This window comes from Pelobates fuscus, chromosome 1 (assembly GCF_036172605.1).
Source record: "Pelobates fuscus isolate aPelFus1 chromosome 1, aPelFus1.pri, whole genome shotgun sequence".
In the NCBI taxonomy this organism is placed as follows: domain Eukaryota; kingdom Metazoa; phylum Chordata; class Amphibia; order Anura; family Pelobatidae; genus Pelobates; species Pelobates fuscus.
Window position 1 is genome coordinate 318202035 of NC_086317.1, and position 27951 is coordinate 318229985.

At 36.7% G+C, this 27951-nt stretch overlaps 1 protein-coding gene across 2 annotated transcripts in view; it reads right to left on the reverse strand.

Moving 5' to 3' along the window:
- The window catches only part of OCA2 (OCA2 melanosomal transmembrane protein), a 300931-nt gene that overhangs the window by 32851 nt on the left and 240129 nt on the right, over positions 1–27951 (reverse strand). For both annotated transcript variants that reach the window (XM_063459252.1, XM_063459243.1), the window contains exons 22-23: positions 14598–14691; positions 9714–9807 (exon numbers count right to left, since the gene is read on the reverse strand). In XM_063459252.1, coding sequence (XP_063315322.1) covers positions 9714–9807; positions 14598–14691 — 188 coding nt within the window. The remainder of the gene's footprint in view (positions 1–9713; positions 9808–14597; positions 14692–27951) is intronic.

The following is a 27951-nucleotide window of genomic DNA, read 5'->3' on the forward strand; positions in this document are numbered from 1 at the left end:
TTGGCAACACACCAGAACAACAATGGTCTGACTCTTTTGCAGAGGACAGAGCAGCCCTGTCTTGCGAGTGGAAGTTCAGTCTGGGATATAAGTTTTCCCCAATCTCTAATTTTCTCTCTGTTAAAGAATATTCGAAAAGAACAAATGGACATCATATCTGTCATTCCCCATTGGCCCAGATGTCCATGGTTTCCCCTACAATAGACCATGTCCAAGATCCTTTGGATCTCTCAGTGTACCAATGATTATTATATCAAGGCCCAGTATTTCATCCTGCACATCAATACTTGAAATTGAAGGAATGGAGATTGAGAGGCAGTGCCTCTTAGACAAGGGTTATTCTACCTCAGTCAATGAAACTGTGCTTAGAGCAAGAAAGAGGTCTACTTCCTCAGCATACTATCAGATATTGGGTATTTTATGTGACTGGGGTGTCCTTCATGATGTTGCTCCTCAAGCCCAGAACATTAGCAACGTTCTGCAGTTCAAGGTACAGATTTGACAAGGGACAGTCTTAGTGCTCTAAAAGTCTTGATATCTGCTCTCTACATTCTTTTGGATAGAAAGCTTGCCCTGATATTAGCAGGCTTATTTCAAGCATTATTAGGATGTCGTCCTCTGGTGAAGTCTTCCTACCCTCCATTGGGACCCTATTGGGTCCTCCCTTTGAACATTGCCTACTTTAACTTTACAAAATCTGTTCTTCTTGTGGCCCTTAAAGGTTGGGAAAAGTGAAAATTTAATAGCTTAACCTTCAGTGCTTGAAAAGCACCCAAGGACAGAGGAAAGGGAAATGGAGGGAAATATAAGGACAATGACTTTCCTTATAGTGCCTTCGTGGGCACCCCTTACCCCTAAACAAGTCCCTAGCCAGAGAACCAATGTCGATAACCCCAACCACTCCTCATCAGAAATCGTGGCTAAATCCTTAATAGCCTTATCGCTAGTGAAACAAGAAAAATGCCATGCTGAAATGTTAAAATATTCAATCTCAAATGCCTGATAGCAATATTTTAGAGATTTTAATGGAAACCGCAAAGCCCCTAACCCCTGACGTACGTTTCGCTAGATCAGCCCATCAGAGGGGTTTATAAAAAAATCTAGTCGGTTTATAAATGTGCTCACAAATTTGAATGCACCAATGGTCTTAATAAAACGTCAAGAAGTGTCTATGGAAGAAATTCCAGTCTAACGTGGACAGGAAGGGGAGAACTTAAGTTTGAGTGCTAACCTTGTATAAGAAAACCCATAATGGATGATCAGAAAAATGATTACGTTGGGTAATTCATGAACGTGATTGAAGCATCGTCCAGAATAGTGTGAATGGGTAATTCCATATTTGCATTATATATTACAGAGGGATAGCAGACCAGTTCAAACGTTACAACCATGTTAGGGTAACCTCATATACTAAAGAGTTCCAGGAAAAACCATACCGTTTCAAAAATTAACAATATGTCTAATATTGTTAAATGTTCATTATAATGGTAATGACTAATGAATAGTTCGTGTTTTAGGTTCGATTGCCTTAACTTGAATTTTGAGAGGAGAGACACCACTGTTGCGTAGTTTTCTGATATGATTGGCAACAGGAGTCGTAATGTTTAAATTGGTCACTGTATTTACATGCTGTAAAATCCTTCTAAATTGTTGGTAGGTCTTTCCCACATACTGTATTCCACAGTTGCACGTTATTACAAATAACTTTTGTGGATATGTACATGTCTTTACTAAGGAGAACAATGTTCCCTCCCTTGTTGGAGGGTTTTAGGATGAGATTTGTGTTGTTACCAAGTTCTCGTAAAGCCCTTTGTTCACCCCAGGATAGATTATGTTCCTGTTCATCTGTTATCTGTAGCTTTTCAATCTTTGCAGTGGTCATCTTAAACAGATCTACATTGGTGATGTACATCAAGGGTTAGGGGCTTTGCTGTTTCCACTGAAGTCTCTAAAATATTGCTATCAGGCATTTGAGATTGAATATTTTAACACTTCGGCATGGCATTTTTCCTGTTTCACTAGCGGTAGGGCTATTAAGGATTTAGCCTCTATTTCTTCTGAGGGGCTGTTGGGGTTACCAACATTGGTTCTCTGGCTAGTGACTCGTTTAGGGGTAAGGGGGTGCCCACAAAGGCACTATAGGAAAAGTCATTTTCCTTATATTACTCCCCCCCCCCCCCCCCCCCACCACCATTTCCCTTTCCTCTGTACTTCGGTGCTTTTCAAGCACTGAAGGTTAAGATATCAAACCTTCACTTTTCCCAACCTTTTTACCTCTTATTTTTACATCTCCTTGAAATAAATAGGAGATCTAGCTAAATTCCATGTGTTTGTAACTTCTCATAATTGTTACATTCACATGTAGCCATCTCTGCAACAGATATTTCACTATCACAGAGTGTGCCTACTAGCACCTCTATACCACACACTTATTGTAATCTACTAAATAATGATTCATTGAGACTGTTTAGGACTACTGAGCTGGCGGGATTGTGATCCCACATGATAACAATTACAGGGCATGTGCTTAAGCATCTTTAGTACTATGGTGTACCTCAAGTAATTCTGATCAAACTCTGCATGTCTACTAAATAACGATTTACAAAAATTTATAAAGTCACACCCCATTGGTGGGAATGGGGTCCAACACGACCACTATCACAGGGTATTGACCCAAGTATATCATTTTGAGGTACATTCTAATAAAATGTATCTGTGGTACGTATCAAATCTTTGCAACTAGTGGAACAGCCTCAGCGGTTTTTAATAGTAGTTTTGTATTTTCGTCATCTTTTGTCTATAGTACTATGTGTTATGTCTTGTGGTCAGTTCTTGCTTTAGTCCTTGTAGGACTTTTTAATTTAATCTATTAACAGCTTAGTCTAATCATAGGTATTATTTTACTACTTTAGTATTCCATTCTTTATACCAGGCGTTGCATCCCCCTCTTTGTTCTTTTGATTGTTTATTGCCACTTATGGGTGTTTCTGTCCAATTCAGGAGTGATTGTAAGCTTTCCCTGCTCAGCTCCCTCAAGCACCGCAGAGTGATGCCAGGAGCCAGAATATGACTTCACATTCCCTGGCATGTGTAAGCATGATATTCCACCCATAATCCCTATATAAAAAATATAATGTGGAATGTGTAACATGTTATTCCACCCATAAATATGTTCCTTGGCATGTGTAAACAGGATATTCCTCCCATAATCCCCTATAGAAAAATAATCACACCTATGATTCCATTAGAAGCTTTTTAAATATGTTCCTTTGCATGTGTAAACATGATATTCCACCCATTATCCTCATGTAAAAAAAAAAAAAAAAAAAATGTTGCATGTGTAACATGATATTCCAACCAGCGTGGTATTTGCTGCGAGGCAAACAAGGCTTTTGCCTTGGGCGGCACTTTTTAGGGGGTGGGGGGCAAAAAATGCCACCCCCAAATGCCCAGGCAAATGCGTTGTTAGCCTGGTGGCATGCCGCCAGTTGAGGTCCGGGCGTGCGGCGAGGGAGCGCAGATTTGGAAGCTCTCCCTACTCAGCTCCCTCATGCACCGCAGAGTGATGCCAGGAGCCAGAATATGATTTCACATTCCAGCTCCCAGCATCATTCTGCTGCACGTAAGGGGGGAGAGTTCACAAGTCAGAACTCCTTTGACCTCAACTGGCTGCCCGCTGGCCTGCACGCCTTCCTGCCCAAACAGCCCAGCCAGCAGCCCCACTGGACCCCAGGTAAAAAAAATCCACCCAGCTCTCCCAAAGGTAGGGAGGCTAGGCGGATTTAAAAAACAAAACAAAAAAAATCTGTCTGTCTGTGAGTGTGTGTGTGTGTGTGTGTGTGCTTGTCAGTGAGTGTGTGTCTGTAAGTGTATATGTCTATGTGACTGCATGTGTCTGTCAGTGTGTGTGTGTGAGTGTGTCAGTGAATGTGTGTGTGTGTGTGTGTGTGAGTGATTGTGTATGTCTGTCAGTGTGTGTATGTGTGAGTCAGTGATTGTGTCTGTCAGATCTGTCAGATTGTGTCAAATCAGTGAGTGTGTGTGGGTCAGTTTATCGGAGTGTGTGTATCTGTCTTTAACAAGGAGGTTTGGCCTTGACAGGAAGGGGTGGGGCAAATGTAAATTAGGGGGTGCTCGAGTTCAGTCATGCCTAGGCAAGCACAGATCCAAAATACACCACTGATTCCACCCATAAATATGTTCCTTGGCATGTGTAAGCATGGTATTCCACCCATAATCCCCTTGTAGAAAAATAATTACACCTATGATTCCATCACAAACAGGTTAAATATGTTCCTTGGCACGTGTATGGACCCATTTTCTTTTATTGTTATGCAATTTACTTTAATTGCATTATACTTTTTTTATATCAGCAAGTAACTAGTTAAACATTTGCAACTTTGTATCAAGCACAGCAGTAGCAGTTACCAATATTCTTTGAGTTACATCAGAATCATTACCAGGTATGTGTGTGTGTAAAGTATAGTGACACCTAATGAAAGTACTGAGCATTGCAGCCAATCATCCCAATATTCTGTTTAGTATGTCCCTTTTTTTCTGGACACCTTTAAATCTCTTCCTAAATCTCATTGCAAATTGAAACAATCTTTTGCCTTAGTCTTTTCCATAGTATTTGACACACTTCACCAGCTGCTGCGGCCGCCAGAACCCTGGAATATGACTGCATTTTAACTCTTGTAGCCACCATCTTCTGATGTGCCATCAGCTTACCCACATGTACCAAACCCCTAACGCTAGTTCTCATTCAACACACATAGCTGCATAAAATACAAATATATCCACACAATAGTCAGAGCTAGGTATAATATAAATATAATACAATACGCAAAGCTAGATACAATACAGATATACCCGTGCAAAACAAGTATAAGGAGAGATCAGTACAATACACAGAGCTCAGAATAATATAATACACACTCATGGGTTAAACACAAATATACCCATGCCGTACATAGATCTGGATAGCCTACAAAGAAATCCTGAAAAAAGGCAGACCAGAGTACAATAGAGATAATCAACACAATGAGCAAGCCCATAACTATCCCACATAGCCAGGGTCACTGTGATGGATTACACATAGCTGCAAATGCAAAGATATCCACACAGCACACTATCCCACTATAATGCTCTAGCTCTCTATCCCTCTGAGTCTCTAGTTCTACCTTTTCTGATTTAATCTTCTATTCTCATAATTAGCTCTTAGCACACAGTATGCAAAGCATTACTTTTCCAGCTGGCAATCTGCAGTGGTCATATAAAGCCAAAAAAATAGCTGACAGAAGCAACAATCATAGTTTGAAAAATCAGAATCAGCTCTGCCAGAAAAACAGTCAAAGTCCTGCAACATGGATCATAACCTTCCACATTATGAATGTATCAGGTCTCCGTTACAGAGCACTTTTAAAAAAAATGTTTTTAAAATGGCGGGCACTGAGAAGCGAAGCCTACACTACGCAATGTGCAGGAGGAATGTTTATTACAAATATTAGCAACAGGCAGCACAGTTCTTGTTAATGATATATTACCTGGTTTAAATCAGACATTAGGCAGACACTAAGGCTATTGAGGGAGACAAAAATATATTCTACAGTTACATTTGATGGGGCCAGATGAAGCCGATGCTTCATTCTCGCTGTGTTACTTCCAAAATGGATACTTGCTTCTCTCTCCTGTGGAAACTGTAACCCAGTCCCCTTTGCTATGAGCCAATTATGACCCCTGAATAAAGAGGCCAATAGCAACACTTCAGCTTGGTACAGTCCCTCAGGTAGGTGCCCTGAGAGACCGGGTTTGCTGGGATGCCTGAGACATGTACTCTCTGATGGTAGCAGTGTTCAGCTGTGCAAGGCCTGTTTCAGCTGCTGTCTGTGGTTCCAGGATCCCTAGGGTGCGTAACGGATTCCAACTCCCGCAAGCTTTGGTGCGCTGTAGGTAGTCCCTCTGTGTGAAGTCGCGCTCTGGGTATCTCCCATCTATATGGGATATCTCAGATATGCAGGTGTTACACATGTGGTTGCAGGACCCTTTGCCATGATATAGAACTTATAGTGAAATCTGGAAAGAACGACAGCAGTGAACCTTCAAAGGGCAGCAGGGTCTTCCAGCCAGGAGAGCAGCAAGGAGCAGGGTTTTGTCTTGGAAAGCCTGAAAGGAGAGGATGAGATCCGCAGTCCAACCTAATGGATTTTACCTGTTTAGGAAAGAACAGCAAACAGGCGCCTGGTGAAGTGATATAAGTCAGCCAGACCCACAGACTCCGGGACGCCCCAGATTTTCAGGTTGTACGGTCGTCTTTTATCCTCCATGATTTCTAATTTATCTAGGGTGGGGTGTTGTTGGCGTTTTAGGTCTGCAACCTGTTTTTTCCACCACTGAGATGTGTCCCATTTTTTGACAAACTTTCTTACTCTCAAGAAAGTTACTCCACTACTTTTGACACACAAGTAGAAAAAGGCCTGTTAACTGAAACAAATAGTGACCCCTCATTATTGGGATGGGATTAGACAGCAAAGCAGTGTAGGCTTGTCCTTAGGGGCAATTGGTGCAGCACATCACCAGTTTTTATGTGCAAAAAAAAAAAAAAATGAATTTGCAGTAGTTGAGGACCACTTATAATTTTTTATCCTGAGTGAGGGTATAATCACTTTTTTCTCCAACTTTTTTTAGCTTAACAAGCTTTTCTACTTGTGTGTCAAAATAAGTAGTGGAGTAACTTTCTTGAGCGCAACTAAGTTTCTAAGACATCTACTATAGGGTTTCTTTCAATTAGTCCACGGCCACCTCCATTTACCACTCATGTTTGTCAGGCAACACTTTATTCATGTTTTTTGCGTATATGCAGATATTCCCATCTATCTATTCGTTTTGTAAACCTTTAATAAATTTATCTTTAATCTTTTTTATTTTAGCCTTATTCTGCAGTCCATTAAGTGGTGTATGATTATTTACCTAATAGCTTAATTTATACTATTAGATTTGTCTCATACATGTGTTCAATCCATTTCAGATTCAGTGACTACCGTCCATTAATTTAAGGTTGCAAATAAAATATGGAAAAACATCACAAAACACAATTTAGCATAAATATCTGCAGAATCAAAGATATTGTTAAATAGGTCTCTTCATGCAACATGATACTTATATCAGACAAAAGGTAGAATTTAAAGGGACACTATAGTCACCAGAACAACTACACCTTATTGCATTTGTTCTGGCGAGTATGATCACATATTAGTTTACCCTTTTACGTTGCATTACTGTAATAAATGAACTTTTGCACGATATTCTAATTTTTCGAATATCACCTGTACTAAGCAACAAAAAAATAAAATAAAAAAAATTGAAATTAAGAAAGCCCATTTCCTTAATTTTGTTCTTTCAGCTATTAGCAGATATAGCTCCCTAATTTGGCATCCCTATGGGACTGCCATATTTAAATGGACACTATAGTCACCAGAACAATTACAGCTTACTGAATTTGTTCTGGTGAGTAGAATCATTACCTTCAGGCTTTTTGCTGTGAACACAGTCTTTTCAGAGAAAATGCAGTGGTTACATGACAGCCTAGTGATAGCTTTACTGGCCACTCCTCAGATGGCTGTTAGAGATCCTTCCTGGGTTATGTCTGCCTAAAATGCATCCAAACATTCAGTATCTCCTCCCTCTGTATGCAGACACTGAACTCTCCTCAGAGATTCATTGATTAAATTCATCTCTATGAGGAGAAGCTAATTGGCCAGGGCTGTGTTTGAATCATGCTAGCTCTGCCCCTGATCTGCCTCTTTGTCAGTCTCAGCCAATCCTATGGGGAAGCACTCTGATTGGATCAGGCTGCCACTTCTGATGAGGTCAGCAGACTGCTTGTTTTTCTGAGTCAAACAGCATGCAGAGTTACACCTTCAGGCTTGAATACAGTAAGATTTTGCTATATTTATGGAGGCATGAGGGGCCCAAGTGAGCTAGATAATGGTTTTAACACTATAGGATCAGGAATACATGTTCGTGTTCCTGACCCTATAGTGATCCTTTAAGGATACCAAATTAGGGAGTATTTAGTGGATGGTTTTGTAATTTGGTATCCTTACGTGGGATTGCCATGTTCAAGGATATCAAATTAAGGAGCTATTTAGTAGATCGCTTAATTTGTTACTAAATATGGTACCCTCACATAATGGTACTAATCATAGAGAGCCATCTACTGAGTAGCTGAAAGAAAAATTAAGGAAAGCCATTTTCTAAATGTTGGCCTTTAGCCATTTAGTAGATATAGCTCCCTATTTTGGTATCTGTATGGATTTGCTTTATTTAGGCAGCAGTTTAGTACATAGCTCTGTAATTTAGTATCCTTCTTTGAGATTGCCATATTTAAAGGGACACTATAGCCACCAAGACCACTTCAGCTCATTGAAGTGGCCTTGGTTGCACTGGTTAAGACCCCTTAACCCTGCAATTGTAATTATTGTACTTTTTGATAAACAGAGCTTTAAATTGAGGAAGTTGTTAGGCAACTTTTGGTCGCTTAACTATGGGGGAAGTCCTAATGCGAACGTGGCACTTCCGGGTGACATCAGCAGAGGAGGAGCGGAGGCAGTGCCTGAACCAGCACCAAGTAACACCAGCACTGGAGGGCTATTTATTAGATAACTCTTTTTGCCATGGTTACACAGGATTGCCATATTTCAGGATACCAAATAAGGGAACAAGCATGTGGCTAATTTACATAGCATTGCTCTTATACTTTATGTACCCATCTTGAGTTTCCAAGTCAACCCCAAAGGAAGTACATGACAGAGTTACTGACACCCCCATGTCTCATTTTGACAAATTTAAACATCAATCTATATACAGGATTTAATGAAAATATGTGTCTCCTGCTGCATACCTGTTACAGTAATATATATATATATATATATATATATATATATATATATATATATATATATATATATATATATAAATAAAAATTATTGTCACAATTTATCTGTTACATAGACTCCTTACAACACCCATCTGCACATTAGAATAGCTTACTCCCCCAAGTCCCTCAAATGGACTAAGGTACATGGGACCTTCTTTTGTAAGGAGTGCCATTAGCATTCTGAATATGAGCAACAAGAGACCAGTTACTTCACCTCTGGATTATTATTATTACGGTGTAAAAAATTCTCCTAACAGAATTGTTGATTAGTGTATCAAAATGTCAGAAGGTTGTATTCTAGAAGGCAAAAAAAAAGCCATGTAGCCAGCAAGTCTGAGGAAAAGAACACATGAGTACTCTGTGTGCAAACTTTCACTACTGGCCAGAGGGACACAGCTGGATTCCTGGCCTTAAAGGAAAGCATTATTGTTCTGTGATAAGAGATATATCACAAATCAAGCCCCACAATGCAGTGATCAGTCATACCACCCATATTTCATGTATCCATTATACTCTACACATTAACAATTTTTCTTTAATGCAACAATGAATCATGCTCGCTGGACAGGACAGGAAGGACATATAAGTGGAGGACTAAAGGAGGATGAAGATACAACTTTTGTTGGGCTTTTTTGTTTTGTTTTTTTAAAACACATGACAATAGTTTGACACAAATTACAGGGTAGCTTTATAAGTTAGGGTCAAAGCATCACTCTGATAGCAATTTATATGTATGGGCATTTTATATTTTTACATATGGTGCATATTAAAGTACCTAAAAAATTCCATGAAGGAAAATCCATATCCATGCTGTTCTGCAATCCCTGCACATACAACATTAGCAGATGCCCCAATCAAAGTTCCATTTCCTGGAAAAAATAAAAAATAAAATTGTATTAACAGTTTTGCACTTCACATAAAGGTTACAGAATGTTTAAATAATGTCTGCTTATTATCATGGAAGCTCAAAATGTCATGGTGAATGTATTCTTTTCAAAGCTCTTTAAGATCACTCAGCATGTGCAATAATTAGCCAATTGCCAAGACAATAAAAATGGATCGTCCTGGCTTAAAAGGTTTAATTCTTTAGCAAATGTCTACTAATATGTTTACAGGAACTCTTGGTGGGTAGACAAAAATGAGTTGTGAATATTTTTGACAAGTTAAAACCATGCTAATGAAATTCCAGTAATAAAAGATTTACATTTTTGCATACTTTTCTCTTGGGAAAAAAAAACCTTAATCATGGAATCAAAAGGTAAATATGCATCCTTCTTTCTACAAGTACATGTTAAAGTGCACTAACAAATATACTCCCCTGAGACCAATACTTTCATAATAAATTAAAATGCTTGGAAAGGCCTACAGAAACATTTAGAGAGATACACAGCCACAGATCTGCTATTTAAATACTTGACTACTCCACTCAACACTTTATAGTAATGTATTGTTGCTGGAACCTGTGAAGTTTTAACTATATACATGGAAGTTATTTGAGAGTCTATGAAGGTGGATCCGATGATCACAATGAGTTTGATCCCTCTAGAGCTATTCAAGTGAGAGCGGCACACATTCTACTCAAATGTACGTAATTCACTACCAAAGTTCTTCTGCTTATATGTTACAGATGCTCTGCACTAGATGCTTTTTTTATTTATTTTTTTTAAATTTCACAATGCAAAATCCACTAGGAGCTTTTCTAAAGAATCCATGGTTAGAAGACTACAGATTAAACAATGGTTCTTCAGAATTCAGTGTAGAATTAAATTACAAGAGATTTGTAGCAAAATATTTACTATATAGATATATTTTTTGTCCCCTAATGACGAAAAAAAAATTACAGGAGTCCCTTGATAGCATAGAATGGTAAACTGTCAAATCGTTTAAGAGCAGTTTAAACGTTTGCCAGTCTGTCAGATGTCTGAGTAGTTGCCGGTCTGAACTAATATGGTAAAGGATAAGTTGGTGTCCCATGTCTGCTTTAGTTTCATTTTTATACATATTCTCAGTTAAGGGTGTACTAAGTGGCATAATGAATGCAGATTTTGGGTTCCTGTTAAGTTTACGGGATAGAGCATTATTTTCAACTTGCTTTCATAATTTACCATTATACTTTGCTATGCTAATCTGAACATTGGAACTGTACTTTCTTATGAAGAGTGGGAAAAAATAAGATATTGTATTTTGATTGATAAAAAAAAAAAAAAAAAAAAAAAAAAAAAGTTTATTCATTCATTTTCAATCCCTTCCACATAATTAAAGTTTTAGGTTCAAATTCTTACACATTTTACTCTTCAGTAAAATTAATGAACAAAACACAAATAAGCCTTGCACTAAAATTTCAATCAATAAAGGACAAACTTTAAGATGTGTTTTTTATAAATTAATGTTTTAGTTCTGTTTTGCTATTACCACTTTATAACTAAAAAAATAAAATTATTCCAATATTTACCTTGCCCCCCTCCCCCCTTCTCTATACAATTATCTCTTCCTAGTCACATTTAATTTTCATATTTTAGCCATTAATATCCGGAGTGCTCCATTGAAGCATTCGCTGCATTGGACGCTTTTGTTTGTTAGAGAAGATAATTTATATACTTGACAATGATTAATGAGTTGAGCAAGTTTTCACATTGGGATTGGCATGTATAATGATGAAAGTCTATAGCAATGTATGTGAAATGATTGCTCATATGTTGACACATTATGCATTATCTAAATCAAACATATATGAAAGTAGAAAAGTGGTTTTTTCTAGCATTATAATAAAAGCCATTTCACAGGGCAATGAAAATATTTGAAAATATATACTTGCTATTATAAAAATAAATTAAAAAAATAAATTGAAAGTTGACCTTAGTTGAAGTTTAAGACTTATTTATTTTAAAATATAACTTTAGATCTGATAAGCTCTCACAGTTTTCATTTATATTCCCATTGAAAACAGGAAATTGAGAAACTGACAAAACCAGTGTCCCTCATCTTGAGTCACCTCAAAGAAAAAGGATATTTGGTGAAGACTCATAACTTGGCATTTATAGTTAAAGCACATTTTTCACCTCCATCTATACCGTTTTTTTGTTCAGCATTCGCCAGTAAAAGTGAATCAAGCTCTTATCCACCGTACAGATGGGTTCATAATATGAATGTATATTGTTTGACTGAAGAGTCATAAAAAATTGCGTCTTTAGGCAAAATATACAGAGGAGAATAAGTGTCTGCTCTTGATAAGTGAAGTATATGGACGCTTGCAGTGTTGTCAGTAATCTATTTTTCAAGGTGCATGATCAAATCTATTTGGAATAGTAGATGTCAGAGCAGGTGAGGATATTTCCTTTCACTCTTTTTTTAAATGATAATGCTGATTGCATTTTAGTGTGAAGTGACTCATGTTGAAGGAAAAATGAGACTTGAGGAAGCAGAAATTTACCCACTAGTATTTATATCGCTTTTTTTCTATCATTACGCTATTGTTATTCATAGATATTAACAGGCATCTGAGAAAAGCTGCCAATTTCTCGATTCTACGAACCCAGTAAATTTAACTTGTGTATGAACATTTAACTAAGAATGTAATTTATACAGCACTTAACTTCCAAATAGGACACACACTTTGGCATTGAAGCTAAAACTGCAACAATGTGAAAACAATATACAGAATAACTAATGAAATGGGAAAATTGTGAGGACAATTAACCACAAGGCCATTAACACTGTAGTTAATCAAATGCTTGAGTAGAAAAATAAATCTTTACTTTTCTTTTACAAATGTACGTAGATGGGATCTGTGTATTCAGTATGCCAGATCCTAGGCACCTAAACCACACTGTGGTGAATCTAAACTTTCCTTCTAAACTTTTCATCCTCCTATCAGACAGGGTCCATCCTACTTACCATTGAGCCCTCTGCATTTTGTCCTGAAATATATGCATATGTCCTGAAATATATGTATATATGTTATGTGTACTATATTTCAGCAATTACATAGATTGATGAGGGTTGTAAGACAACATAAATGATGAAAGATTCTCAGCTTCTCACTACACTCAGTTAGGACCTACGTAATGTTCATGATGAGGAATGAAGAATTACCTCTACTAACTCAGTACCCAAACTAATATACAAAAATTAAGTATGAAGGACCATTTGAATAGGAAAGATCGTGACATTCTGACAAATTCTTTGTTGCATTACCAGACAATTTATTTTAAAATATAACTTTAGATCTGATAATCTAATGATATTTTATTGAGATAGTCTTCATACCAGAAAATGATCTATGATCTTAGTATAAATAACAGACAAAATATTTTGGGAATTTTAGTTAAACAAAAAAATATGCAGTTTTAGTAACTGCATCATATATTTTATGATTTGCTATAGAGAATGTTTTTTTTAACTTTATTTCTTTGGTAAACAACATGACATTGTATTCAGGGAATATTTCCTTGCAAGGATGATGAATCAGTCTTCAAGATAGAAGGTGACAATTGATGATGGGATGTGATGGCAGAAGCCAATGCAAATTTTTAGCTTGATGCATATGGAATTTTAGTAGCACAAATACATTATCTCATGGAGGTATGCTGTGCATCCTAAGCTTTATTACACAAGCTTAGGAGTATTTTTATTAATTCTACAATCTAAAACCAATTTTACTTTGTGGGTAATGGGGTGGGGACTACTCTTACATAATTGCATTGAATGGTCTCAGTTTTCAAAAACCATTAACCCCTAAAGGACATTGCAGTACAGTCCATGAATATTTTATGTCGTTATGAGATGCCCTGCTTATTTAGCATTGAAAGCTACTTACAACATTGCAGGCATTGTGTAGATTATAGAATATGATATAGGAAGAGTCATTGTCTCTTAGAGGGTTAAGCATATAATAAAGAAATTTCAGCTAAAATGCCAGTTACTGTTCATATTTCACTGTGCTTGCATTTTGATTGTGGCAAGAAGTTAGACGCTAAAAAGAATTTCAGGATTTCTTCATTTAGTCTTCCATAATAACTACCAATCACATGCACTGTCAACCATTACCCTCACCCATATTTAAAGCCTGTTTTTAGGGTAAAAGCATCTGATCATATTACTTCATTGCTTACCTGCAAGCTGCAATTCATGCCATGATCTATAGCCCTCATCAACAACCCTTTTATCTGAAGTAGCCACTTTGCAAATATTTCAAGTTTAATAAGGAATACGTGCTACAAGTTTACTCATCCATCACATTACTTTTACATGGCTGACAGGGCAAAGATACAATACATATTTAAAATCCAGCCATAAAAATATACAAGAGTAGAGGCCACTAGTTCTCCTAGTTACCTCAATGTGTGCAAACCACCGTTTGTTCTACTCATGATCTAGACCAGGGGTAGACAACCCTTTAGTAGTACTGTGCCAAAACAAGATCTAGAATGTGTAACCTAATTTAGACAGTTGTTTCCAAATGCTATATTATTCAGTGACTCAACTTTGAAAACTGCAGATGTATTCAAAAAATAAATAATTACCAATAATGATTAGCAATTTTACTCTTTCACTTAAACTCAGTTTTAATCATTCAAGTACAACAACACTTGTGTAGTGTGTGAAAAAGCCAAACATTTTTATTGTAATATGTTCTCCAATTATGAACATAATTCCTTACCTCCAAAGCATGCTCCAATGGCCAATGCAAAAATAAGTGGTTTCACAGGCAGGTCAACATCAGCATCTTGGCTTAAATTTATAAGAACTGGAATCTAAAAGATGGAAAAAAAAAATTACATCGGCATACATTTTAATTTTAAAATCTTAACCATGGCTGATATTGGCATTCTCTGCTATAAAGCAAAAAATGCAATGGTCAAACAAGCTCTGTGTCCCATTAATGGCAGAAAAGGAGAGGGAAATGCTCTCCTTTAAGAATAAAGGTCAGCATTATGAATTATGATCTTTAATGCACACTGTTTTGCATATGTATCTAAATTAGTGCTTAGGGGAATGCATTTAGTTAAGAGTACGGCCACTTGCTTTACTCCAATGTTTTCTCCTACATCCACAAAACTACAAACTGCTATTAGCTCATAGTAGCAGTGGTGAAGTGGGCATCTGTTTTGGCAGAAATATAATTTATGCTGGTCTATGCATCTAAAAAAAGTGTGCTTTCATAATTTTAGCTGCAACATAAAAACAAATGTTAAAACTAATATTGAGTGCCCTTTTACTACAGTAAGAAATGGTGCCAGAATGTCAGCAAATAAGAACACTTGGTAAGGTAGTAGTGAGAATTTGCCTGGACCTCCCAGATTGTGTGTCACAGGCTAAAGCCTCATGCAGAGATCTTTTGGATCTGAATACGCACCCTCTTACATTTCCCTTACATTCATCTATTAATGAACTTGTGAGAAAAGAAATAAACAAAGTAAAGGTTGTGGGAAGATGAGACCTAAATTATTAATTTTGTGTTCTGAAGGTAACGGATTTCTGTTCACGATCATGTTTAAACATTGAAATAATCTACTCCGTATTTAGGACTCTATAGTTGAGGTAATTGGGGGGCTCATTAATGGTCAAAGAATGAACTTCGTGCTCTTCCCTTTGAGGAAAAACACTTTGTGAAATCTCAAGTTTGTTCATTTTTCCTTAACATCTTCCTTAGAGAGATTATGACTGCAATCTCTAGTCTAGGGCAGAGCAAAGAGAGTATCTGTAAAGGTACAACATGGGCATCATTTAATAGTTCGTGTGACATAACCAATTGAATGTCAGGACTCCTGTTGATGCAGAGTTTAATCATAAGTTCCTACATTGAATTCTCAGCAAATTTTTGTATTTGCAATTATGGTCATGTGTTTTATTTCCCTTCCTAGTTCTTGGGTGTTAACTCAATTGTTCATGTTGCAATGCCTAGCCAGGTAACATTCTCATCTATAACAGCATTTTCTTCCAAACTTGATATTTTATTTAATATGTTTAACAATGTTTGGAAGATGGACAAAACCACACAAATAGGGATCATTTAATGATAGAAGTCCATTTCCTGCGAGAACAGAAGGTAATCCATTAGTTTATACCGCTATAACAAAGACTAGAAAAAGAAAATTACAGGAAGAATGGATACATTTCGCTTATTTCCAGCTATATGTGAGTGGCAACCAATACATCAAATAGCTGTTTTATCATAGATATGTGTGCTAGCTATTTATCCATTTCAAATAAATGCCACTCTGTAGTGAATAATTTAAATTTGAAAAGACCCAACGGCCGTGGCTAGTTGCCGCCCCATATCACTAATTAATTTGGATGTAAAAATATTCTCATCTATTCTAGCAGACCATCTTAAGAGTATTATAAGGTCATTAATTCATAACGACCAAATTGGTTTTATACCAGAGAGATGGGTGGGCTCCAACTCAAGAAGAATTATAGATATTATAGATAATGCTAATAAAAAACATATCCCCCTTATGACTATAGCAGTCGATGCAGAAAAAGATTTCGATAGGCTGAACTGGAAGTTTTTAGAATTATCTTTGGAAGCATATGGAATAGATGGCTGGATGTTAAGAGGTATCATGTCCTTATATAAAAATCCTACAACTAGACTAGTAGGCCCAAATGTCTGTTCAGATTGGGTATCCGTAAATAATGGGGTATGACAAGGCTGCCCACTTTCGCCATTATTATATATTCTTTCAATAGAACCCTTAGCAGAAAATATTAGGAAAAACGAAGATATAAAAGGATATAAAATAAGGGATAAAGAATTTAAAGTCAGTCTCTATGCGGACGATATCTTGTTATCAATTAATGATCCAATCAGTTCCTTGAATTATTTGATGGAGGAAGTTAGACTGTATAGTCAATTAGCCAACTATAAGTTAAATAAGGAAAAAACAGTGGTGATGAGTATTGAACTAGATAAGAAATCAAGAGATTTCATTAGTAATAAATATGCATTCACATGGGCATCTCAGAAATTCGATTGCCTAGGTATATCCATCACAAAGAATATAGATAGAATGATGGAAGAAAACTTCCTAAAGTTATTAAAAAGTACAAATGTATTACTTAAAGACTGGAGAAATATGCAAATTACTTGGTGGGGCCGTATTAATGTTATTCGTTCTTACATCATTCCTAAATGGAACTATCTATTTCAAATGATCCCACTTAAGATTCCAGATACCTGGCTGACGCTATTACAAGGCAATTTAGAAAACTTTATCAATAAGGGTAAGAAAAACAGAATCAACAGAAATATCCTTTCTTTGAAAACTAAGGAAGGAGGAGTAAACTTTCCCAATATAAGAGTTATGTATTGGGCAAATGTGATCACCCATATATATAGATCCCAGACGATGACAGCTAAAGAAGAAAGCTGGTTCAATATAGAAATGGAAGATCTGAGATTAAAACACCCTGAGGGTTTGATATGGAATACGAAAAATGCGGATAAAATGGGGATTGACATTAACAATAATTTGATATGGGCTCAAATGTTGCCTGTCTGGGAGGAAATCAAAAATAAATTAGACCTTAAGTATGCAATTATGGACACGGCAAATCTGAGGATAGTAGAAGCCAATATGACAGATTTGTCCCTGTGTACCTGGAGAGCACAGGGAATAAATAATGTGTCACAGATACTAACTTCAGGTAAAATACTGTCTTTTGACTCTATTGTGCAAAAGTATCAACTCTCCCAACGAGAGAGGTTTAACTACTTGAGGCTTAAACACTTCCTGCAGAAACATCTCAGAGAGTCTGGAAAAGCTCCCATTCTGATAAAATTTATATTCTCAAATCAGATTATTCCTAAAGTTCTAGCTAAAGCTATAGACGTAATTAGAAATATCAAGGAGATATCTAGCTTCCCCCAGAAGAATAAATGGGAAAAAGACCTGCATTGTTCTCTGGATTATCAAGATTAGTGTAAAGCTATAAACAATACCCGCAGTCAGGTCCAATGTCTAAATCTATTAGAGACCTACTATAAGGTCATCTACAGATGGTATTTAGTCCCTAGCAAGCTATCTCAGATGTTTCCAGGAGTTACTTCCAGATGTTGGAGATGCGATAAAGAGGATGGATCATTTCTCCACATTTGGTGGAGTTGTTCAAATATTCAGATCTCAATTGAGAGAATGATAAGTTTTATTAAGGATATAACAGGAATAGCTCTTGATAAGAAACCGGAGGTAGTCCTGCTGCATATGCATTGGCCGAATATGCCACACACAGTCAGATGTTTGATAATTCACTGCTTTATTGCATTTAAAATTGTTCTGGCACGAAATTGGAAATCTAACCAAGTATTATTTTGGGAAGATATTAAAACTCAAATCAATCTTCAGGTGAGGATGGAAAGAGATTTAAAGTATACCATACCTGAACTCCCCCAAAAGATTGGATTTATGGCAAAGTTGGGTTAATAAATTGGAAATTATTCTTTAAATTAAACTGGAATATATTGACTTGTATTTATTGGATTAGATAGAGGCCTGAGCATAGACAGTTCTCTCTCCTGGCATATCCCCCGCAGATAAGGGTATAATAAGTTATATGTTTGTCTATTGAGGCTTTCGAATGTATTGACTATGTAATGGTGTAAAGCGATCTGTGTTGTGTTGTTGGTCTTTGTATTTTTGTCTAAAAAGGAATAAAAGAATTTATACGAAAAAAAAAATAATTAAATTTGAACAAAGTACTATTGAATGATGGAATCTCAAACATACAGATTTCCTAATGCAAGAAAAAGTTAAGGTTTCTCAAACAGGTGGTCTTAAATGTTTTAAATGAAAATACACAGACTGAAAACAATGACATGACAGATCAGCTTCAGCATTTTACAGGCTCTGTTGTACTTTAACTTGTGAGCAAATCTTTGGGGATTAGTTTAAACAAAATAAAATCCCTTATCAGTTGTGTAGGTAAATATAGTTAAGTTTTAGAATTCCCTGAATTTAATTTACTTTCCACTTCAGAATGTTGCACTCAAAAGGAAATTAAATCTCCCTATATAGTGAAACATTTCAAAGGAAAACCCACGCTGCAGCTGATGCAGGCTACACCACAGTAGAACAGTCAGAAATGATATCACAAAGAAATTAATGGAAGGAAAAATAAAATCAAGAATAATGGCATTCGAATAGGCTATATATTACAGAATGAGAAAGTAAAGTATGAAAGATGGCGGGATAAGAGATTTTTAATGATTAAATAGAGGCAGTGACTTGACAATAAAATTACAGTGGGGATTGGGTAAGTAGAATATGATAGAAGGGATAGAATGATCAAAATTAGATCAGAGATGAAGGAAAAACTGGAATAAATGTTCTTATACATATAAGTAGCAATGAAATGGAGAATTGTGACATGTCACAGGGTGAGCTGAAAAATGTGCATTTCAAACTGTTATATTGCCAATTTTCAGTTGTATGCAGTAACTTAAGAGTTACAAACCATATGCAAATTAGAAGAAATGTGTGAATGATAAAACGATTAAAGAAAACAAATTATTAAAAATAAATGGATTTTGACTAATTTATCCTTTGAATGGGTTTTTTGTTCAAATGAGAAAAATAAAATATTTCAGTAGGAGAGCTTTACAGAGAAATTCCGATTTCTGATTTTAAAAAAATTCCATCTGATCATACGCTCAAAAATATATATTTATTTTTCTAAATTACTAATTTAGGGGCTTACATTTACCATTAGCACATTTAGGAAAGGTTATACCAGGATTAATATTACATCCATGAATATCTCGGATTTGATTTGCCTGTTCAAAACAGCTTTCATGTAAGAAAAGATCAGTATTTCACAGTCATGATTTATGGTTGGAATGTACCGTAATTCTCTGAGACAAGTCCTTTCTACGTATGGTACCTGCCACCATTTCAAATGGACAAAGAGGTACACTTTAATTTTAGGGGTGTGAGTTAAGGTATGGCCACCTAAAAGTAATTTTAGGTGATTTACGAATACAAATTTATGCAACCAATACGCAATTTAAAAAAAGAACGTATGATTTCTGTAGATTCTAAGCACATGTATTGTAGTTTAAAGACACATTACTGGGAGGTTTATTGTTGTGGATCTCTGTTATGCACGCAGACACAACAATATGGAGCTCTTAGAAAAGAGGGATATTTGGCTATAAAATAGATATAGAGGTATAGAGAGATTTGGGCCTAAAATTGTAAAAAGGGACAGTTAATAGGTATGCAGTACACGTTGTCCATAGGGACTAGATGGGCGACTGTATGGCAGCATGTGGCTGGGTGAATGTGACTGGGTGACCATAGCAGGATGGGATCTGACAGGGTGCATGACAGATGACTACCTAAATGAGTACTAGTCAGAGAGAGAACATGTTCAGGTTACGGTCACTCATGCGGTTATGTTAGCTATGTGGTCAACTGTAAGATGAGCCAAAGAGGTTACAGAAAGAATAAATCTGCCACCAAAAGTGATGCTTCTGGGCACATTGCACTCTATGCACACTCCTTAGTACAACTATTTAAGACAATCCACCAATAATCCATGAACTTTTGTCTGAAATTGTATTTGAAAGGAAGAATTCAGTGCAATCAATAACCAAAACATTTGTTTTGCTCCTTAAAGTGTCATTTTAAATAAACCACAGAACACTGAAGTAGTTATATTGATAGGAGTCTATAGGCATCAAAGACCCAGTTTTGTTTTGTTTGTTTTCTAAACCTGCCCTGTAAAACCTGCTCTAAGGCAATCAATGTCCAAGGTTAGTGCAGAAAGTCAGGAAAATAAAATAAGAGCCCTGATGCTAAACTGCCTTAAAAAAAAAAAAAAAAAAATAGATTTGACAGAAAACTGATGTTGAGTGCCCGTAAACATATAGCTCCATAACCTCTCCAATGAGCTGCAGTGCGTAAAATGTACTTTTAAGTTATCTGCTGTGAACATGGACTAAACAGCTGGGTAAAGCTTTAGATCTTAAAACAACTATAAAGAATCTCAAATCATTTTCCAAACTGTTTTAATGCAGGCCGTGGCAAAAAGCAGAGAAGGTACAGAAACGGAAACAGACATAGGAGCCCCAAGTATGAGCACCAACTTCTGCATGAGAAAAATGTGAATCCATTGACAGACTGAGGAAGGAAACCACTGTGATGGTTAAGGAAGCCTGACTAACAGTATACAGAAGGAAACGGTCAAGGGATAGGAGCAGTTTTTCGAGTTGTGTAGATCACGTGTGTGTGTGTGTGTGTACAGTATATGGATACTCTCCAATACTTCTTAAAAATACTACAGAGATTGCACTCTGCACAAAAATCTACACAATTGGTTGTAATATTATACACCATTGGAAGATCTGGATATATACATCTCCAAAAGCACGGCAATATAATTGGCACAACAACCCTATTTATTTATTTATTATTGAAGGCAAAAGAAAAATACTTAAAATGCAAACTGAGCACTTCATTTGCACCTGTTTGTTTTGAAGAGCTTTTCCTTTCCTATTTTTCTAGGAATTGTGTCAGCAGATGTGCAAGCAAATATGAAGATTATTTTTGGTTTGCTTTGAAAACTTAGCACACCTGTTTCTACCTATAGTAAACAATTTAATTCCCTTAGGGCTCTGAGAGAAAAGTATTAGTACTCCTGGGGAGTAGGCACTTGCAATTAAAACTAGATAAAAGAAGGGAATACACACACACACAAATAAAAAAAATAAAAAAGCCCTAATTTTTCAGCCAGAGTGTAAAAGATAAAGAACTCGCATATCAGCCATTTTATTTGGTTATAGATAAGAAATTGAATATATTTTAAGGTTACAGCATGGGATGTGTATACTGCTTGCAGACTGGGAAATTGCTAATGCCAACCAATTAATACAGAGGCCGCATAACTGTTGAAATACAGGCAGGAAAACACAGCTGTGACCTTTTAGATCATAACAAGTCACCTAAGCCTCTGAAAGAACAAATGTATCAATCTTATTTCAGACTTGTATGATGCTAATAAAAAATGCACGGTTAATGAATCTAATATGCAATTTGTTTCTTCAATCACAAAGAATACCCCCAAAACATTTAATGCTTCATTTTTCACCGAAACGCTAACCTCCTAAAATGCAATGCAAGGGAGTCTGGATTCTGTAGAAAACTTGGATTTAGCTCAGCAGTTTTATACCCTCTAGCTAAATATTTCCAGCATCTAATTTTAGATGACCATTTTTGTATAGTGCCTGTTTATGCATGTAATGCTCCTGAAATTTTTAGGTTTGGGAAATAATGACATATTTACGTCAATTATACAAGCTTCATTAACACTGCAAATTGTGTGATACATTAGAAAAATAAATTTTGCAGATTTTTTTCCCATAAGTATTTTATATCATGCCTGAAAGTTATATAAAAAACATTTTTAATAAACGGTTTACATTAATGTCATTCCCCATACCAAATGTATTCCAATGTAATGCGAATCTAAAGCACCCTTACATTTAATAAACCTGGAAGCTAATTTGCTCATAAAGTCAACCTGACATGGTATAGAGATAAATGTAATGGGGGGAAAACTACCCCAAGCAGAATTAATCTCACGTATGATGCTGTTATTTTTTAATGCAATGCCAGTGCTTTTTTTCCCCCCCACTCTGTTAGATTCAATTTACAAGCTACTACTGCGACAAAGGTGAACTTTTCTGGTACAAAATCTGCATTTGCATTGCGAGGTACAACTTTACTGTACACTGAAAGCAGGTCTCAACTCCCGGTCGCAGGGTCGCAAATGTTAATTTCACCCAGAATATAACGCGCCATCAAATCTAATGTGCATTCAAGTTTTGGAAACTTTATTTTGCAAAAAAAAAAAAAAGGTATGCATTAGATTTGAGTAAATACGGTATATATTATACAGTTAAAATATTTCTCAAACAATCATGAAAAATGTTGGAGGTGCATGCCTATATATTCTAATTTACATTTTATACTTAAAAAGGAAAAAAAAAAGCACTACACGTCTGTAAATCAGCTGGTTAGAGCAGTGGTAAGGTCATCAAATACTCAGATTGTAAACTTGTTTGTGTAGGGATTATGGTACCAGAAGTTCACTAGCAAACTGGTTTGATTTCTTCCCTGGGGTTCACAGAGCACTGGTCACCTCTTGTGTAGACAAAAAAGGCGTTCTGCACTAAACAAGCCCATCAGTGCAAGGACTTCTGTCCACACAGCCCAAGACACATTTTGCTGTCCCCAAAATGTATCTTCACCTGTCTGTCTAATATTCCCACTTTTGCCCCTCTACCCATTCTTTTGCCCCTTTTGTGCATCTTACCACCTTTTTCTCTTGTTTTCCCTTTTTGTAGATTGTATCCCCTATTTGGCACTCTTTTTTATGTGTGTTGTGTCTTCATCCTACTTTTCTTTACCCCCTTGCATCACACACACACACACTAACTCTTACACACACACACTAACTTACACACACTAACTCTTACACACAGACTTATAGTTGCTAAACAGAGGTCCCGCTGCACTGTTGTAGCTTTCCTCCTCTCTCCACAGCATTTGGTCGCCAGGATATGATGTCATGTATCCCAGTGGCCTGTAGCTCAGGAAGAGATTTGCCCTGGTCGCTCCTTGCTTGTCCGCCCCCTTCCCTCAGTGGCTGCACGTTTCCCAGCCAGCTGGGCAGACTGCTGTAGAAAGTGACCATCGGGAGCGGAGTTCTCCGTGCTCCCGCCAGTCACTCAGACATTTTTGCGCCCCTTGGGTCCGTGCGCCCTAAGGCGACTGCTTGTGCTGCCTTATGGTAGCGCCGGCCCTGAGTGCAGGGCATAACTCATTGGCTAAGAGTACTCAGCTGACACTCTCAGCCAATGAGTCAGCCCTGCATGAAGGGACTTGGTACAATATATACGATGAAAGTTTAGAGGAGGTTTCAGCTCTACTTGAGGTAGCGACCAGGGGACCACATGAAATGAGTCAAGCAATTTGAAAGTTTACTCTAGGAGGGCTCCAGGCCCTCCTGGCACCATAACCACTAAAGCATGACGTTTTGGTGTCATAAATGCATTGAGACCCCCACCTTCCATTGTAATGAGTCAGACTGTTATAATGGTTTGATATCTTACATGGGTTTCACAGGTGCAGCTCCCCACCTCTGCTTCTTCCTATGCAGATCCTGAAGCTGACAGTGCAGGACTTCGTTTATTGGCTGATAGAGAGTGCTTAGATCTTAATCTCTCTAAGAATTTGAGGGAGTTAATTTTGATTTTTGTTACATTTATTTTAAAACTATTATTTTATCTTTAACCCCTGAAGGACCGGCCTGTTTTTGCGATGTTTGTACGTTAAGGACCAGAGCAGTTTTAACACTTTTGTGGTGTTTGTGTTTAGCTGAAATTTTCCGCTCTCTCATTTACGGTTCCCATACAAGTTATATATTGTTTTTTTGAGGACAAAAGGGGCTTTATTTACATTATTTGTATTATGTCATATATTGTATTTAAAAAAAATAATAAAATATGGTGAAAAATTAAAAAAAAAAAAAAACATGTTTTTGGACTTTTACTTGAAAAATATTTTACTTATCTACAAAAGCTAATGAAAAAAACTGCTAAATAGATTCAAAATTTTGTCCCGAGTTTAAAAACACCCAGTGTTTACATGCTTTATTGCTTTTTTTGCAAGTTATAGGCCTATAAATACAAGTAGGAAATTGCTGTTTCAATATATATATATATATTAAATGTATCAATAGTGACCTTGTAACACCGTTATCCGTCATAAATCCCTCAAACACACCTAACATGTACATATTTTTTTAAAGTAGACAACCCAGGGTATTCAAAATTGGGTATGTCCAGTTTTTTTTAGTAGCCACCTAGTCACAAACACTGGCCAAAGTTAGCATTTATATTTGTGTGTTAAAAATGCAAGAAACGCTAACTTTGGCCGGTGTTTGTGACTAAGTGGCTACTAAAAAAAACTGGACATACCCAATTTTGAATACCCTGGGTTGTCTACTTTAAAAAAATTTGTACATGTTAGGTGTGTTTCAGGGATTTATGACGGATAACGGTGTTACAAGGTCACTATTGATACATTTAAAATATATATATATTGAAACAGCAATTTCCTACTTGTATTTATAGGCCTATAACTTGCAAAAAAAGCAATAAAGCAACATACCCCATTTGCAATACCTTGGGTTGTCTTCTTTTGCAAATGGTATGCCATCATGGGGCTAATTCTCATTCCTTGGCTACCATACGCTCTCAAAGGCAACCTAACCAATCCGACAAATTTCAATAAAAAAAAACAAGTAAAATCAAGCCTTATATTTGACCATGTAACTTTCACAAACACTATAAAACCTCTACATGTGGGGTACTGTTATACTCAGGAGACTTCGCTGAACACAAATATTAGTGTATCAGAACAGTAAAATGTATCACAGCAATAATATCCTCAGTGAAAGTGCTGTTTGTGTGTGAAAAATGCAAAAAACTTCAGTTTCACTGACAATATCATCGCTGTGATATGTTTTACTGTTTTGAAACACTAATATTTGTGTTCAGCGAAGTCTCCCGAGTAAAACAGTACCCCCATGTACAGGTTTTAGGGTGTCATAGAAAGTTACAGGGTTAAACACAGTGCTAGCAAATTAAATTATCTGGACTTTCGGCCTGGGTTGGCAGGCAGGTCCCTCAAATTGCAATCATTAAAATTACTTAATTAGGTAAAAATATTACATAAATACACATGTAGAATTTTAATATATACATATTTATATATTTGACGTCTACGTGTATATTTAGGAAATTATTTATGTAATTATGTATATGGACATATGTATATTTCTGTCAGGGTACCTGTGGTCTCTACCTCCGAAAGAGGTAGAGACTTAGCTGTTCTTCCATCCAGACGGCCTGATGGCTCCCTTCCCCACGGTCTATCCGGTCAAGCAAGGCCGGCCGCGAGGGAGTGACTGCCTTTTACAGCATCTAGGCAGGACGTTGTCATCAGGACACTCCTCCGGAACGACCTGTCACTCAATTGCTGCAGGACCAATCAGGACGCCTCGGAGGCGTGGTTACTGCTCTGAACAGGGTATTTAACAGAGCTTCTTTCATTAGCTCATTGCCCTGTCGTGGTTCTAGCTTGTTCTAGTCACTCAGTGCTTGTGTATTCTATTATCCCTTTTGGTTTTGACCCGGCTTGTTTACCTTACTCTGCTTATCTCTGTTACCCTTGATTCGGCTTGTCTCTCGCTTACCTGTCTTCTGTTACCCTCGACCTCGGCTTGTCTTTGACCATTCTATACTGTACTACTTACGTTAGTCCGGCCATTCTAAGGTCCGGTATACGTATCTGGCTACTGTTTGTACTCTGCGTGTTGGATCCCTGTCCCGATCCTGACAATTTCGTATTGTTTTTATTTATTTATTTATACATAGATATATATATCATTACATTCTAAGTGTATTTTGATATAAATATATATATCAAAATACTGTTAGAATAAAATTGCATATATAAATATTTTTTTATAATTAAAAATTATTTTTATTTTTTGTTATTTATTTTTATTAACATATTTGTATTTTATAATAATATATATATACACCATATATATAGCAATTATATATATATTGTATATATTCGTGTGTAATTTAAATATAAGTGTATTTTTATATTAATATACGTATATATATATATATTTATAAATATAAAAATACACTTAATGACATTATATATATGATACATATACATATATTATATAGATATAATACATGTATATATATCATATATATATATACACATTTTTTTTTTACACTGATTTTACACTGTTTTTTTTTTTACTTTATTTTATGATTTTTCACTTGCAGGGAGACTGCCTGTCAGCACAGACAGTCCCCCTGCAGGCAGATACACAGACACCTATTGCGGTCATGTGATCGAGTGAGCACATGGCCGTGGGGTCCTGATCTGCCGAGGGGGGACTGCCCGGGCAGACAGGCAACCCCCCTGGACCGGGTGGAGCACTGATCGCCGCCGTGGGACCGACGGCGATCAGGTAAGTAGCCCCAGACCGTTATGACGGTTCAGGACCGTCAGCGGTCCAAACGCACGTTTTACCGCTGACGGTCCTGAACCGTCAGCGGTCCTGAAGGGGTTAATGGTCAATTTTATTTACAAATCACTGGGAACACCACGGTCACCAGGTTTGCCCCCAGTTATGCCAACACCTACATGAGGAGGTGGAAGGATTTGTTTGTGTGGTCTTGCCATGACTGGAGGCTCTGGCGACGTTATATAGATGACGTTATTATAATTTGGAAAGGTCCTTCCTCATTTTATAATGTTGTTAATTATCTTAATCATAATGAGTATAATCTTACATTCACTGCAGAGTGGAGTAAGAATGAAATTTATTTTCTTGATTTAACTTTATTCTATGAAGAGGACCAGATCAAAACCAAATGTTTTTTTTAAACCTACGGATGGGAATGGACATGTACACCACAAAAGCGGCCACCATCGACCATGGCTGAAGGGAATAGCAAAGGGGCAATATACACGTATCAGACATAACTTCACATCTCAAGGATTTTAAATCCCAATCAGTACATATAAAACAAACAAGAACACTATTGAAAAAAGGTAACCAAAAAAACACCCCCCAAATTATATATAGAAAAAATCTAAAATTAAAAAAAACCAAAAATTGAGACCTAGTTATGCAATGAAAATCAACGTAAACATCATATGTAAAAACCAAAATGTTTTGTTTTTTTACAGGTTGTAAATCATGTACAGCATGTTTCACTATTCACATCACCAGGTCAGATCAGTTTGTAAGCTCTACCACAGGCCAATGCTTCAATATCAAGTCTAATGTTGATTGCCACACGGACTTTGTAGTTTATTTGCTGCAGTGTCTGTGTGGCAAGCAATACGTTGGCCGTACAAAAATAATTTTGAAAGTACGGACCCGTGAACATAATATCAAAAAGGGTCTTT